The 14,064-nt window shown below is 41.1% G+C and overlaps 1 protein-coding gene across 2 annotated transcripts; it reads right to left on the bottom strand.

Annotated features, from left to right (window-relative positions):
* Positions 1–148: 148 nt before the first annotated feature.
* On the bottom strand, positions 149–13,413 carry cstpp1 (centriolar satellite-associated tubulin polyglutamylase complex regulator 1). Of its 2 annotated transcripts, none has more exons than XM_079604564.1 (10): positions 13,230–13,413; positions 12,923–13,025; positions 12,667–12,797; positions 12,478–12,562; positions 12,295–12,377; positions 11,673–11,868; positions 10,504–10,613; positions 10,325–10,388; positions 9,883–10,132; positions 149–271 (listed from the first exon to the last, which is right to left on the bottom strand). In XM_079604564.1, the coding sequence occupies exons 1-9, from the start codon at positions 13,276–13,278 to the stop codon at positions 9,964–9,966; spliced, it is 990 nt and encodes a 329-aa protein (XP_079460690.1). In that variant the 5' UTR covers positions 13,279–13,413; the 3' UTR covers positions 149–271; positions 9,883–9,963. The 2 variants fall into 2 exon arrangements, with proteins under 2 accessions (XP_079460690.1, XP_079460691.1); XM_079604565.1 differs by having other exon boundaries at positions 150–271; positions 10,298–10,388.
* Between the last annotated feature and the right edge of the window lie 651 nt (positions 13,414–14,064).

The raw sequence follows: 14,064 nt of genomic DNA, 5'->3' as shown, positions 1-14,064 counted from the left end.
ATATATATATATATATACATAATATATAATTCATTATATACATTTACAGATCAATTACTGTACTACGGTTTCCTTTATACAACAGTTTCCTTTATACAACAGTTCTATAAGAAGTTAATATTAAGTAATTGACATTTCAGACACAATATGGATGGCTAATTTGTTTATTTTATGGATTCAGCAATGAAAGTAAGTGGGTTAGAGTGTAGCCCATAGAAATGGAAGAGTGAGCGCAGACAGGCAGAGAGATGCATCAGCACTGTTGGAACGCCTATGGCGGCAAATCAATGACAATAATAAACGAGCGCACAGCTGATGCTGGCGCGCGCGGTAAATGACTTTCGCGAGCGAATAACAGATCTACACGCGAGGAAACGGGAACTCGCGAGCTCATTCAAGCCCTGCGCACGCGCAGACATCTCCTCTGCACGCAATTCAAGCCCTCGCGCGCGCGCAGACATCTCCTCTGCACGCAATTCAAGCCATCGCGCGCGCGCATCATCATTCCCCACGCTCTCGCGCTCGATCTGCTCTCGCCTGCTGCTTTTGCTCGCTCGAACACTTTTATTTTTGGCAGTCGAGGGGCGGGGCTTACTGTTTTAATGCCCTCAAATGTCATTGGTTCTTTCCCGGAAGTCACTTGTGATTGGACGCCTGTGATTGTCAATCAAGAGCGGCAAAGGCACGACCCAAAAGCTGGTTGTGTTGTCAACCACCGTTAAAAACAAAGAAGAAGAAGACAATCACTTGACTTAAGACATGGCTTCATTAACGGAGCAGATGCATGCAGGTTATCACTTAATTTGTTTTTATTTTATTTATTTATTGTTGTTTATTAATGTGATTTAATGCATTGTTAATATAGAATAGATTCTTACCAGAAACTACACTAGTCTTAGGGGTAGTGATTGCATTCTTGTGTTGTTAAGAGATATTTACAGACTGTAATGACACATTTCCATGGTTATTCGCATTGTAAATCTACCAAAATGTTTACAATTTTCTACATTTTAACACTATTAATTGTGTTATTTGTATTCAAATATTTTTTAAAAATTGGAGCAAAATGGGAATGCAAAGATATATATGCTGTAGTTCACCATAACCACTATACTCCCTCCCATTCACCACCATACGTTTAATTATGGTGTTATTTACGTTTAACAACCAAAATTATATTGGTTCTGAGAACCTCAGAAATGTAAAAAGTGTCCATTAAATAGTTGTAAATCTAACAAGGGCTTTGGATGAAAGATAAATTATGTGTTTATATCAATAAGCAAGAGTTATTGCACTGTAAAAATGAAAACATAGATTTTATTTATATCTAATTAATAAAAATGAGGCAACAGATTACAAGCAATATTATTAATTAAATTTAACAAATTAGAATTGAGTAATAATTAATCAAATTAATTCCTTAAATGTTAACCATTTAAAATGAGTAAAAATTACAAAATATATGTTATTGCCAACATTGAAGACACCTGATGTTAACAAGCAGTTTTTTGTAATTTTTACTCATTTTCAACAGCATATATATCCCATTTTGCTCCAATTTTTAAAAAATATTTGAATACAAATAACACAATTAATAGTGTTAAAATGTAGAAAATTGTAAACATTTTGGTAGATTTACAATGCGAATAACCATGGAAATGTGTCATTACAGTCTGTAAATATCTCTTAACAACACAAGAATGCAATCACTACCCCTAAGACTAGTGTAGTTTCTGGTAAGAATCTATTCTATATTAACAATGTGTGGGAGGAGACTGGCCAGCAATCAGTTTCAGGTGCAGGTTATCATTAAGACCACATAAAAGGTTCCAACAGCAACAGGTGGTTGTTTTTTTCTGCAGTTCTGGTGTGTGTTTGTTGTGCTCAACGTGCAGCCCCTGTACCCTTTCATATAGGCTGATTATTTAAGAGGGTGTATTCTCTGTCTGGGAAGCGAGGCAGACAAACATTTATTGCTGCGGTACCTTCAATGGGCTGATGGCCGTGTTGGAATGCTGAATAACGTACCTTTTATCAATCATGTTGGGGGATTGAGAGCTGAGATTGGGCAACTGTGCTGCAGTCAGTGTACTTTCGCTAAAGTAGGCTATGTTTTGTTTGGTTGTTTTATATTATGGGCTGCATTGATGTGTACTAACACATGCATGTTTCCTTTACTGTTAAAGGGGCAGACCAGCCACTGTTTCTTGTTTATTTTAGATTTATATTGTGCTTTTATTGTTATTTGATACTGACTTTGATCGTAAATGTTGTTTGTTATTTGCTTTGTTGCTTTGGTACTGCTCTCCTCTTTTTGTGTGTTCCAGTGCTTAGAGACTTTGTACAGGGCCGGGCCTGCATCTACACTAAACCTCCTTCGGTGTAGGTGATTTGGGTGGTGTGACACTGCTGTGTGGTGTGTACTGGAGGTTGGCACTGAAATAGTGACTTAAAGGTTACTACTTATTTGCGGTGTATGCTGTGGGGTTTCTTCTGTTTTCTTCTGTCTCTTACAGGTGATAGGAGGTCCACAAGGGCAGGCCCGACCCTCTTGCAGTCTTGAGGAGAGCTAATTCCAACTTCTGTGAATGTTATTATTGACACGTTTTAACATTTGATGGTTTTATTGGAACAATAAAATTGTTATCATTTTACAAGCTACATTTGTTGTCCAAAATCAGTATTGTGACCCCTAGAGGGCTCCTCCTGCCTTAAATAAGGAGGTGGCGTAGTCAGCTTATATTTCCTACACTACATTTTTGGCGTAAGTCGGCAGGGTCTTAATGTAATCTTAACTGTTATTTATTGACTGTTAAAATAGAAACAGTGGCTGGTACGGGATAACAAGAGGAGCGACTGCCCGGAGATGCCAAGCGGGGACCCAGAGGCCAGTGACTACAAATAACTTGCCAATTTTTTTTCTTTTGTTTTTTTTCTTTCATTATTTTGTTTATATGTTTTACAGTAACTTGAGCTTGTTGCAAATATGAGTTTTGAAGGGGAACAGGAGGAACTTCTTGCTCTACGTGAGGAAGTACAAAGGTTGCGAGTAGCTAATGCACAGGTTCATCAAGGAGGGGGTGCCAGTTCAGCTGCAAGTAGTACTATTGGACCACCTGAGGTTTCTAATATTGCCTCAAGTCTCCCTAGTCAAGCAACACCTGAAAGGTTTGTTTATATTCAGCGGGAGAGGAAGTGTCCTTATTTTTCTGGCTCTAAATCCAAAACCGACTTATCGATTTATGATTGGATTGAGAATGTCGAAGCATGTCTTAGGGATAGGTGCATTACTAATAGAGAGAAGGCCCTCTTCCTTTATGATCATTTGGAGGGGGAAGCTAAAGCAGAAATTAGATTTCGCTCTTTGACAGATCGGGAAAGCCCTGAGATTGTTTTACAAATTCTAAAAGAATTGTATGGTTCCTCCTCTTCCTTTGTTGGTCTCCAAAAACAGTTCTTTGAAAGAAAACAGAAAGAGGGAGAGTCATTAAAAGAGTTTTCTCACTCACTGTGGGCTTTAATTGGGGATATCCAGCGTTTTTATCCAAATAAGCTAATGGATCCAGATACATTGGTTCGAGACCAATTTGTCGAACATGTGCGTGATGTAGCTTTGCGCAGAGAGTTAAAGAGTATTGTGAGACAAAACCCGTTAATTTCATTTCTAGCGCTCCGACAGGAGGCTATTAAATGGGCTGAAGAGGGTGAGAGACCTTTTGGACAGGCTCGAGTAGGGCTTTACCATCAAGGAGCTGACTGTAATGTTGAGGGGGCCTGTAATTCAATGGAGACTGGGAAGGGGTTTGATTTGTCCGCTCTACAAGAGCAACTTAATAAACAACAGTTGCAAATTGATAGCATTCTACAAAGTTTAGCTAAAATACAATCTGTATTGGACCAGTCTGCCTCCCGTCCCCTTAATTCTAATTATCAGTTCACTGCAGAAGGTCTGCCTATTTGCCTGCGCTGCCGTAAACCTGGACACGTCCTTCGTCAGTGTCGTCAGGGGCAGAGACCACGAGCCACTAGCCCATCTGTTGAGACGAATGTCACCCCTGCTGCTACTGGACACTCAGGTATGGGAGATGAGGGGAAAACAAGCATTAATAATGTCAGTAGCATGCAAAATTCACGACCTCTTATAGGTAAATGTCCAATTGTTGATGTGGTGATGGGCGGGGTAGAAGTGAAATGTCTATTAGATACAGGCTCTATGGTCACCACCATTACGGAGTCATTTTTTAAAGAAACATTTAAACATTTGATGGCCCCTAGACTTCGATCATGTGGGTGGCTTGCCTTAAAAGCAGCTAATGGGCTAGATATCCCTTATGTAGGTTACTTGGAATTGGATGTTGAGGTGCTAGGCAGAAACATTCCAAGCCGGGGGGTTTTAGTTGTGAAAGATCCCCATGGTGCTTCACAACAAGAGGCAGTACCAGGACTATTGGGAATGAATGTAATTGGAGAATGTTATCGAGAGTTATTTGTACAACAAGGGGAAGTCTTGTTTAGCTCATTAGATGCTGATCAGGCCAAAGCAGGCTGGGGGAAGGCTTTGCGCCATTGCCATAGATTAGAGGCTTGCCCAGTAAGCAGTGAAGGTAGGGTCCGTGTGCTTGAAAGGGCAGGAGACTTTATACCAGCAGGGTCATTAAAATTTGTAAAAGTTACTTGCCCAAAGGTTCCCTACACTGCCCCAAAACACATGTTGTTAGAGCCAGGGGGTTCAGATCTTGCTCCAGGTTTGTTGCTGTCACCATCTTTAGTGACAGTGGTAAATGGTGTGACTTATGTACCTGTGGTTAATGTAGGAGTCACAGGGGCCACAGTGCATGCAAAACAGGTGTTGGGCAAGTTACATCACGTTGAGGGAATTGAAGGTCAGCAGTTAAATTTTGTTGGGGAGGGTGAAGAGGTTGCACATGTGACACTAGTGACTGCCCATACAGTTATGGGATCTCATGTGTCTGTATCTGAGACCATTTCAGCATTACAATGGCCAGGGTTAACATCTGCAGAGAGAAGACGAGTAAAAGAGTTATTGGAGAAGTACCATCAGGTTTTTGCTAAGAGTGAGGGTGACCTAGGGTGTACCGATGAGATTGAACATGAAATACCACTTACTGATAATACCCCAGTTCGTCAGAGATATAGGAGAATACCTCCTACACAGTGGCAGGCTGTGAAAAATCACATTAAGCTACTTCTGGAAAGTAAGGTAATTAGAGAAAGCAGTAGTCCCTATGCGTCCCCTATTGTGTTGGTTCAGAAAAAGAGTGGCGAGTTAAGAATGTGTGTGGACTATCGACAATTGAATGCCAAGACACGGAAGGATGCTTACCCACTTCCCCGTATTGAAGAGTCTTTAGATGCCCTGGCAGGTGCACAGTGGTTTTCTACCCTAGATCTAGCGAGTGGCTATAACCAGGTCCCTGTGGCTGAAAAGGATAAAGCAAAGACTGCCTTTTGCACACCTTTTGGGCTCTTTGAGTTTGAGAGGATGCCATTTGGGTTGTGTAATGCACCGGGGACTTTCCAACGGCTCATGGAAAGAATATTCGGTGACCAGAGCTTGCAATCTGTCCTTTTGTATCTTGATGACGTTATTGTCTTCTCTTCTTCTGTGGAACAGCATTTGCAGAGACTGGAGGTGGTTCTTAGCCGACTGAAAAAGAAAGGACTAAAAGCAAAGTTAAGCAAATGCCATTTCTTTAAACAGGAAGTGCAGTACCTGGGGCATCGTGTTTCCAGAGAAGGGGTGGCGACTGATCCAGAAAAAACATCCGCTGTGGCAAATTGGAGGCGGCCTCATGACGTGACTGAAGTCAGGTCTTTCCTGGGTTTCTGTAGTTATTATCGTCGCTTTGTGAAGGGTTTTGCCCAATTAGCTGCCCCCCTCCATCAACTGGTTGCTGATGTTCTTAAAACTGCAAAGAAAGGCAAGGCCAAATCAGGAACGTTTTTGCCTAACATGTGGACTGATGAGTGTGAGCAAAGTTTCAGAGAATTAAAGAGGACTCTTACATGTGCCCCTATTCTGGCCTTTGCCGACTTTACTAAGCCATTTGTTGTGGAAGTTGATGCGAGTCATCAGGGCTTAGGGGCCGTCCTGTCTCAGGAAAATCAGGGCAGGTTGAAGCCAGTAGCCTATGCCAGCCGGTCGCTGCGAAGGTCTGAGAGAAACATGGAGAATTATAGCTCTATGAAATTGGAGCTCTTGGCACTTAAGTGGGCTTTATCGGAGAAATTCAGAGAGTACTTGCTGGGAAGTAAATGCACCGTGTATACTGATAATAATCCCCTCAGCCATTTCCAGTCGATTAAGTTGGGTGCCACTGAACAACGATGGGTAGCCCAATTGGCTGCTTTTGATTTTACTGTGCAGTACCGCCCAGGTCGTGTCAATGGCAATGCTGACTCTCTTTCTCGCCAATACAGTGAGCAGGTCGGTGAGGATCGTGGTGATGGATTTGACCCGCATGATCAATGCCTTGATGTAACTCAAAATGCAGGAGCCGATGTGTTGTTGCAACAGATTGGTGTGTTTCCCAGTCGTTCCAGAGCTGACTTGGTGGCACTGCAAGGTGCAGATCTCCTGTTGAAGTCATTTCTCTCATTCTGGAGGTTGGGGCAACTACCAACTAAAGAACAACGGGTACAACTGTCAAGAGATCTTCAGTGTCTGTTTCGTCAATGGGATCGGATAACTGAGAAAAATGGCCTGTTGTATAGACGGGCAATGACATCTCACGGTGAAGAGTTTTTTCAGTTGCTTTTGCCTTCTTGCCTCCACCAGGAAGTTCTGTATAACCTTCATGATGGGCATGGGCATCAGGGGGTGCGAAGGACTACTGATCTGATCAGACAAAGGTGCTACTGGCCAGGAATGGGAGTTGAGATAGAGAAGTACTGCCAGCATTGTCAACGTTGCATACTCTCAAAAGCTGTTCAGCCAGGAGTGAAGACATATCAAGGTGTTCTCCTTGCTAGCCAGCCATTGGAGGTTCTTGCAATAGATTTCACTCTTCTGGAACCTGGCACGGATCGGCGAGAAAACGTGTTGGTCATGACTGATGTCTTTTCCAAATATACACAGGCGGTGCCTACTAAAGATCAAAGCGCCATTACCGTAGCCAAAACTCTGGTTGAGAGCTGGTTTTATCGTTTTGGAGTGCCTAAAAGGATACATTCTGATCAGGGGAGAAACTTTGAGAGTGTTCTTATTCGACAGCTCTGTAGCCTTTATGGGATTGAAAAATCTAGGACCACAACATACCATCCACAAGGAAACGGCCAGTGTGAGAGATTCAATCGGACTCTTCACGACCTGCTTCGTTCCCTTCCCCCAGAAAAAAAACGGGTGTGGCCAAAGTACATCTCTCAGCTGGTTTGGGCGTATAATACGACGACTCATCGCTCCACTGGACATTCACCGTATTCTTTAATGTTTGGGGTGTCCCCGCATCTTCCGGTTGATTCCCTTTTGGGGATGGATGTCTCCGAGGCTGACCAGGAAGTAATTAATTCCTGGGAAGAGTGGGTTCAACACCACCAGGAACGGCTTCAGCTGGCACGTAATTTAGCACGAAAAAATCTTGAAGAAGCAGCAGAATATCGACAACAGCATCACAACAACCAGGTACACGATCTTGGATTGAGTAAAGGGCAACTGATTTATTTGAAAGACCATCGCCATCAAGGCCGCCATAAGATCCAAGATGTGTGGTCACCAGTGCTGTATAAAGTAGTCAATGTTCCAGACAAACCCGGTGCTCCGTACACAGTTACATCAGTTGATGGTGCTAGTAATGCACGCAGGGTACATAGGACTGAGATGAGGGCAGCTCGACTTGAAGATCAGCCCTGTGAACCAGTAATACCCCAGCCCTGTCCGCAAGCTGGTGCCCAAGAAGGCGAACTCGATAGTGAAGAAGAGGATTTTTCGGTGTGGCCTACTAAAGAAAAGTCTATTCTGTCTGTCGACAGCTTTCCAGAAGGGGCATTCCACGTGTTAACGCCTGGTAGAGGAAAAAGTGTCCAGGAGGCAGATCCCGACGCTCAGGGAGATGTCATTCCAGTCAGTGAAGGATTGGAGCAAGAGATATCGCAACCTCATTCCCCTCAAGCCAGTTGTCCGCAGGAGATGCCACAACTTCAAGATGAGATGCTGACCCGTCGACGTACTTCCAGGCCAACAGCTGGTCAACATTCAAATCCGTACCATCTGCCGCAATCTGCAGGGACGAGCATTTATGTTGGGGCGGTAGGGGCTGCTGCTTTCACAGGTCTAAATCAAGCTAATCCTTTCAGACCCTGGCTATAAGTTAGTCCTTGTCGTCGAGGCGACGACATCTTTTTGGTGGGGTGAATGTGGGAGGAGACTGGCCAGCAATCAGTTTCAGGTGCAGGTTATCATTAAGACCACATAAAAGGTTCCAACAGCAACAGGTGGTTGTTTTTTTCTGCAGTTCTGGTGTGTGTTTGTTGTGCTCAACGTGCAGCCCCTGTACCCTTTCATATAGGCTGATTATTTAAGAGGGTGTATTCTCTGTCTGGGAAGCGAGGCAGACAAACATTTATTGCTGCGGTACCTTCAATGGGCTGATGGCCGTGTTGGAATGCTGAATAACGTACCTTTTATCAATCATGTTGGGGGATTGAGAGCTGAGATTGGGCAACTGTGCTGCAGTCAGTGTACTTTCGCTAAAGTAGGCTATGTTTTGTTTGGTTGTTTTATATTATGGGCTGCATTGATGTGTACTAACACATGCATGTTTCCTTTACTGTTAAAGGGGCAGACCAGCCACTGTTTCTTGTTTATTTTAGATTTATATTGTGCTTTTATTGTTATTTGATACTGACTTTGATCGTAAATGTTGTTTGTTATTTGCTTTGTTGCTTTGGTACTGCTCTCCTCTTTTTGTGTGTTCCAGTGCTTAGAGACTTTGTACAGGGCCGGGCCTGCATCTACACTAAACCTCCTTCGGTGTAGGTGATTTGGGTGGTGTGACACTGCTGTGTGGTGTGTACTGGAGGTTGGCACTGAAATAGTGACTTAAAGGTTACTACTTATTTGCGGTGTATGCTGTGGGGTTTCTTCTGTTTTCTTCTGTCTCTTACAGGTGATAGGAGGTCCACAAGGGCAGGCCCGACCCTCTTGCAGTCTTGAGGAGAGCTAATTCCAACTTCTGTGAATGTTATTATTGACACGTTTTAACATTTGATGGTTTTATTGGAACAATAAAATTGTTATCATTTTACAAGCTACATTTGTTGTCCAAAATCAGTATTGTGACCCCTAGAGGGCTCCTCCTGCCTTAAATAAGGAGGTGGCGTAGTCAGCTTATATTTCCTACACTACAAATGCATTAAATCACATTAATAAACAACAATAAATAAATAAAATAAAAACAAATTAAGTGATAACCTGCATGCATCTGCTCCGTTAATGAAGCCATGTCTTAAGTCAAGTGATTGTCTTCTTCTTCTTTGTTTTTAACGGTGGTTGACAACACAACCAGCTTTTGGGTCGTGCCTTTGCCGCTCTTGATTGACAATCACAGGCGTCCAATCACAAGTGACTTCCGGGAAAGAACCAATGACATTTGAGGTTATTAAAACAGTAAGCCCCGCCCCTCGACTGCCAAAAATAAAAGTGTTCGAGCGAGCAAAAGCAGCAGGCGAGAGCAGATCGAGCGCGAGAGCGTGGGGAATGATGATGCGCGCGCGCGATGGCTTGAATTGCGTGCAGAGGAGATGTCTGCGCGTGCGCAGGGCTTGAATGAGCTCGGGTATTCGCTCGCGAAAGTCATTTACCGCGCGCGCCAGCATCAGCTGTGCGCTCGTTTATTATTGTCATTGATTTGCCGCCATAAACGCCACTTGTCTAATCAAATCAGTGAACCAGCATAACTGCTGTCTAAAAAATCATAAAGATGCTAGCAAGCAGGTCTGTGCGTGTTAATTCTCAGAGGAGTCTGTCTCCTCCGTGGAACCGTCGCTCTCCATTTCGATCCTCTTGCGTTGGTGCAGGGACTTGCGTGGCGAGGCCTTCTTGGACGTCTCCTTCTGTCCCGCAGCGCTGCTGCTGCTGTTGTTGGACGTCGGGCTGATGGCAACTTGAGCTATGCTGGAAGATTCACAGAAACATAGTGTCAAATGTATTACATCTCAAATCTACCCTCTAACATATTAGCTTTCAATAAAATGTGTTAAATATAAAAAAGATTGTTTGCACGCTATCCGTCTTTTAATAAAAGACAATTTAGTTAACCAGCAAGTGACTGTAATATACTCTTTGAAGCAAGTCCGTCTCTCTCACAGTCTCTCCAGCTCCTGGTCCATCTCTGGATCAATCAGCAGGTCCGATTTATTGGGAAGAGCACCTGATAATTATATGACAGAAGATAAAGCATTCAGTTCACATGTCTATCTATCATAAAAACAAAAGTTACATGTATTCAGAATACAAGTAAGCATTTTACATTAGCAAATACTCACTGATGTCTTGGTTTACACCCTCATGTTTGGCCAAGGTCATCAGGAAGCTATAGAAAGACACTCGCTGACTGCTCTCTAATATCTCCTTAATGGCAACAATGGAGGGAAACCTGGGAAAAGATGAGATCAATATCATGTTCCAGAGAAAGTGGGTAACATTACAAGTAACGCAAATTACGTAATCCGATTGCTTTTTTTGATGAACCAATTCAACCATAATAATAAGCACAAATGACTTGAGTTAAACATCACATTTGTGTTTCTTTTTTATGATTATTATTACTGAAGTAACTGTTAATAAATGTTCTTCTCCTGGGTCCTTTTCTTCTGCGATCCAGAATGGCAGCACAGCTGAAAGGTTTGTTTGAGCTTCGCCCTCTACTGTACAAATTATTCATTTCAGTTTTGGGTTGAAGGGCCTACAGTTGCCAAAAATAGAACTTTTGGATATTTTTGTTATTAAAAAACAAACAAGGAAGCCCAGCCATGGTGAGAAAAAGTAACGTAACACATTACTTTCCATAAAATGTAACGAAGTAACGCAATTAGTTACTTTTTAAAGGAGTAACGCAATATTGTACAATTTGTAATGCATTACTTTTTAAAAGTAAATTTCCCCAAAACTAGTGAGGATGATGGTTATAGTAGGTGCCATTGTAGAGTAAAATTTAGTATATAAGCCTAATAATATTATTTGCAACAGCATAATAAAATTAATTAGTAAACTAAATCATTTAATAATATATATTTTTTCTTATTCATTTGTTACTTATAAGTTAAATTTAGGTCCACAATAAATCTGCACACATTTTCTATACTTACTGATAAACAAATTGCTGTAATTCTGCAGAATTAAATGGAGCTAGTGTCGTGATTGTTAACTAAAAATATTAAAGAGCATTTTCTGTCAGCAAAATAAAATTGCAATAAAATATAAATATTAAATTAAAAAACGTTGCCTTGGAAACCAATTTAAACTAATTGATAAGTTGAAACAAAATTTAAACAAAAAATGTATTAAAAATAATAAAAGCCAAGAACATATTTAAAAAAATTAAAATGTCAAAACCACATAACTAAATTACTTCAAATGAAAACTGAAAATATATTTTAAAAAATTAATTCAAAATATGAATAAATAGTATATAAATAATGAATGAATGTCTTACTTGTGTTTGAACCTCTCACAAAGTCCCTCAATACATTCACAAAAGATGGAGGAGTCTACGCCTTCTTGAGCGTCCGGCTCCTCGTTGGCTGCGCCGGACAGCTGTTCCACCGAGGTGGAGGTCGGGACTATGACGGTGTTTGGGTTCTTCCCTGACAACAGGTCTTGATAAATCACAGACACACTCTCTACAAACTCTGTGAAAGTGGATGAAGATTAGATCATTCTGATGAAAGGCGGAGTCTCGAGTAACCATAGAAACGCTTTCACATGGTGATGATGTCACTGGCCTTTTGTTACAATCTCAAGGTCAAATGCAGCTTTTGTGTTAGCAAGACCTTTAAATATCACCAGTGCTTTTGCGATTTGGTGGTTAAGAAATAACACCTGCATCTACTTTCTTAACATCAAAATTTTACTTTTCATTTTATATAAATGTATAAAGAAAATTGTATGTTTTTCAATTGCTATAAGTGGTTACAATTAAATATTTGGAATTCACTTAATATGTTTACCATAAAGTAGGTTATGTGATGTACAGACATACAGACGTCATAAGCAAAGTGCAGCTTAATAATATAGTATATTATATTATAGTCTAGTTTATATTATTAGTTAAATACCTTTATAATAGAACTGGATTTGGAATGAATAAATAAAATCGGAGAACGACAGACAGTCAGTGGCATCGTCTATCAGGACAATCCTGCGATAGAAAGAAAACATTAAAGTTATTCAGTTAAATAAATGTCAATGTGAAAGGAGGGAAACGTCAAAGAATCATCAAACAGCAAATATGAAATGACCTGGCTGTGTTCTGTACCATCTCAGTGGGAAAGTCAGGGCATAACAGCTGTAAAAGTGAACTGTATTCTGACATTGCCAACAGATCTGCAAAAAGAAACCGCTGTATTTGTTCGATGTACCACACAACAATGCAAACAACTGAAGTAAAGTGTAGTGGCATGACAGATGGCGTGTTCGCCTCTGCTTACCCCCATTCTTTCCAATCTGTCGGAAGCATTTCCAGAAAATATGGATGAAAGACTCTCTGTTATGAGGCGTTGCTTTGATGTAACTGAATTCCCTGAAGAGCACATGATTCCCATTCTTCACACTAGTAAAACTGCAAAATTATTATTCATTTATGTTATACTTTGGTACCATGGTAGTATCTGTATTAGCTTTAGTATCATGGCGTACCATGATAATGTGTCCTCAAATAACATTCAATTATTTATAATAACTTACTATTCTGCAAAATATCGGACCACACCAAATTGAGTGTATTCCTCTTTATGTTCAAGTAGCTGTGTGACTGCATCATTGAGATAGAAGAGGACATTTGTTTCAGCTGGAAAGTAAAAAAGAAAAGCAATGTCATGACAGTCGTGTGTCTAACGCATAGACAGTATATAAACGGTCTAACGTTATGTTAATACTTTTTAATGCAACTGTCAATCATTCTGCAAGCAGGCATCTTGGAACCGACTGCGGCTTACCAGTATGCGCACCAAAAAAAAACAACTACACAAGGGATAACCGTAACATAGCCTACCTAAATACTCGTCAACAGTGAGGCTGAAACGATCCGTATTCATTTTCATGATTTTTTATGGTTTGCTGAGATGCAGATGCGGTTCATGACTCTTCTGGTAGCCCATTCAGAATGTCCTTAAAGATGCTTTAGCTGTCAGTGTGTGCCCACTCTGCACTGACGACACTGACTACAACGCATCAAATGGGCTAGTTAAGGATTCATGCGTACAGTTTCTTAGGACTCAGTGCTAAAATTAAAGGTAACCCTTTATATTACTCTATTTGAATACAGTTTATTATCTTATTTAAGAAATATAGGATCACTGGAATTCAATATTTGCGTGTTTTCCATAAATATTAATTTCTAATTTGAGTCATTACCACAGTATCCTGGCACAAAATCATCCAGGGATATAAAACAACCAATAGACGACGCAGCCGAGCAGCACATGACACAACACGGAAGTGAGCGCTGGGTGGAGTCTCGCCCTCGTTTTTGAAAAATGCTCTGCTGTGTTTCGTCAGTTTTTGTTGATGCAGCCGCGGCTATGGAAACCCGCCCATGCGCAGCACAACTGTTTACTGCGCCCATATGGCTTTACATTTAAATACTAGTAATCCACGAGGATGAGGATCTGTATGTTTGTGCTGCCCCAGTTCGCACACATATCAATTCCAAAAGCACTGAAAAACATATAAGAATTATAGATCCTGATAGACATTTTACTATTTAGATCTGCCACAAACTAGGAAAATATACACACAATACCCACTCAAATGCAAGTATTTGGTCATAAAAACACCTAGATTCTATTTATAATATATATGTAATGTTATATATTGCAAAACTGTTA

The sequence above is a fragment of the Phoxinus phoxinus genome, assembly GCF_949152265.1.
Source record: "Phoxinus phoxinus genome assembly, chromosome: 25".
NCBI lineage: Eukaryota > Metazoa > Chordata > Actinopteri > Cypriniformes > Leuciscidae > Phoxinus > Phoxinus phoxinus.
This window is presented reverse-complemented; position numbering and strand designations above follow the sequence as displayed.

Coding starts and splice junctions, on each gene's coding strand:
- cstpp1 (XM_079604564.1), bottom strand. CDS start 13,278: ATGAAAATGAATACGGATCGTTTCAGCCTCACTGTTGACGAGTATTTA. Junction 13,026..13,229: donor CACTGTTGACGAGTATTTAG/GTAGGCTATGTT, acceptor TTTACTTTCCAG/CTGAAACAAATGTCCTCTTC. Junction 10,389..10,503: donor GGGTGTAAACCAAGACATCA/GTGAGTATTTGC, acceptor TATAATTATCAG/GTGCTCTTCCCAATAAATCG.